We start from the raw sequence: 1,711 nt of genomic DNA on the forward strand, positions 1-1,711 counted from the left end.
CTTATAATTTAAGTCAACATTTATCAACCCACAGTAGTGACATAGTTAACAGCATAATTAAACATCGGAGTGAAGTATGGCAGTTTAATAACCAAGAATGAAACGTTTAATTAACATTATTATAAATACTATTAACATAAAGTATATGACTTCTGTAAAACAACGCAGTAAAAACCAAATTATAACTTACAACATATTACCAGAACATTTCCTTACAATTTCTGTAATACAAATTGTACAAAATCAATATACTTACTATCGTTTGTGACACAGAATGGAAATAATCAAAAATACTACTAGAACATAGAAACAGAAATATTTCTTACAGCTTCTGTAAGACACGGATTGAAAGGGTATCCCTCAAGGCTCCGGCCGCAGCGCACTCTGGTGGAGACAACAAACTCTCCGTCAGGATCAAGGTCAACCAAAGTGGAAACATCTCCAAAATCCTTCGGCGGGTGTTTATCTGTCGGTTTGAATCCAACATGATAATCCTGGATAACTGGATTAAACAATTGAGAAAATACGGTGTATGATTCTGCATCAGGGGCGTAAATACCCACACCGCTATCCAAGTTTTCAAGCCCTGTTTGGAACAATTACACAAAAACAAAATACAGCAAACATTTATGTTAACAAAATAGGTAACACTGTTAATGGAAGATTAAACTAGAGTGAATATAACACAACTTAGCACGTGCAAAGCAGTGGACTACATTTTAAAACTGTCATAATACACATTCAGAGCTGTATGTGAAACGGTTAAGTTGTTGGTGTATAAAGTCGACAAAGAATACGATAACGTATTAAACATTATCAGTGGACTGTATAAAAACGTGCAAGTTGGAGCTGTACTATTGTAATCTATGTGAACTTTAAATGTCACAAGTCACGTGATTATACCGATTTATATCAAAATATTGAGTAGCAAAGAAGAAAACATATAATTTCGGAATACCACCCTTCATAAACTAATCTTTTATAAAAATATATAGTTGAAAACTTAAACAAGTTCCATTAAAAACAGCAAATAAGGACGATTTACTACACATTTACACACTCCCGAAGTTCATTAAAACACCACTCACCCCCTTTCAGTTGACACCGAAAAAAATCAGTCCAGTTTCATCTCGGTTAGTAGAAAGATGTTCGGGAGGTGAATGGAGACAACGTGAATTAAGCACGTGCCAGGACCCGCCGTATAGAAGTTCAAAGTGTATTAACTTTAATGGATAATCAGAAGTATAGCGTCCACAATTCATGCGACGTTATCCGTCTAGTTTAAAGGTGTTATCAAATGAACAATACCATGTACATCTCACTATGTTACTTCACATAGAATTTAACACAGGTAGACACGAGACAGCCTCCGGATACAGGTATTACGATCGTCTCTCACCTAATTACAAACTATAAATACACCTGTTTCTGAAGTAGAAATTCGTAATCTTCAGATGTTTGTACAATTTAACCATGCATCTCTACTTTATAAATGTCACACAAAGATGGAAGTCTGTAACAATATTTAACTCAACTATACCTAGAAATCAGTATTCAGGTAAATTTTAAAGCAGATTTTCTAAAGTCGGAAATTTACATTAAACCACGGCTCGTGCTAAGGATACATTCAACACCATTATACTTGTTTGACCAAGCTCGTATGTCATTACATCACTCTCTGGGGGGGGGGGGGTCTTACCAAGGGGGGGGG

General features: G+C 35.5%; 1 protein-coding gene across 1 annotated transcript in view; it reads right to left on the reverse strand.

Moving 5' to 3' along the window:
* Nucleotides 1–1,711, reverse strand: part of LOC106474831 (arginine kinase-like) — a 19,972-nt gene that overhangs the window by 7,627 nt on the left and 10,634 nt on the right. The window contains exon 3 of the mRNA XM_022403133.1: nucleotides 304–586. Within this exon, the coding sequence (XP_022258841.1) occupies nucleotides 304–586 (283 nt within the window). The remainder of the gene's footprint in view (nucleotides 1–303; nucleotides 587–1,711) is intronic.

This window comes from Limulus polyphemus, unplaced genomic scaffold, assembly GCF_000517525.1.
Source record: "Limulus polyphemus unplaced genomic scaffold, Limulus_polyphemus-2.1.2 Scaffold7741, whole genome shotgun sequence".
Taxonomy (NCBI): Eukaryota; Metazoa; Arthropoda; class Merostomata; order Xiphosura; family Limulidae; genus Limulus; species Limulus polyphemus.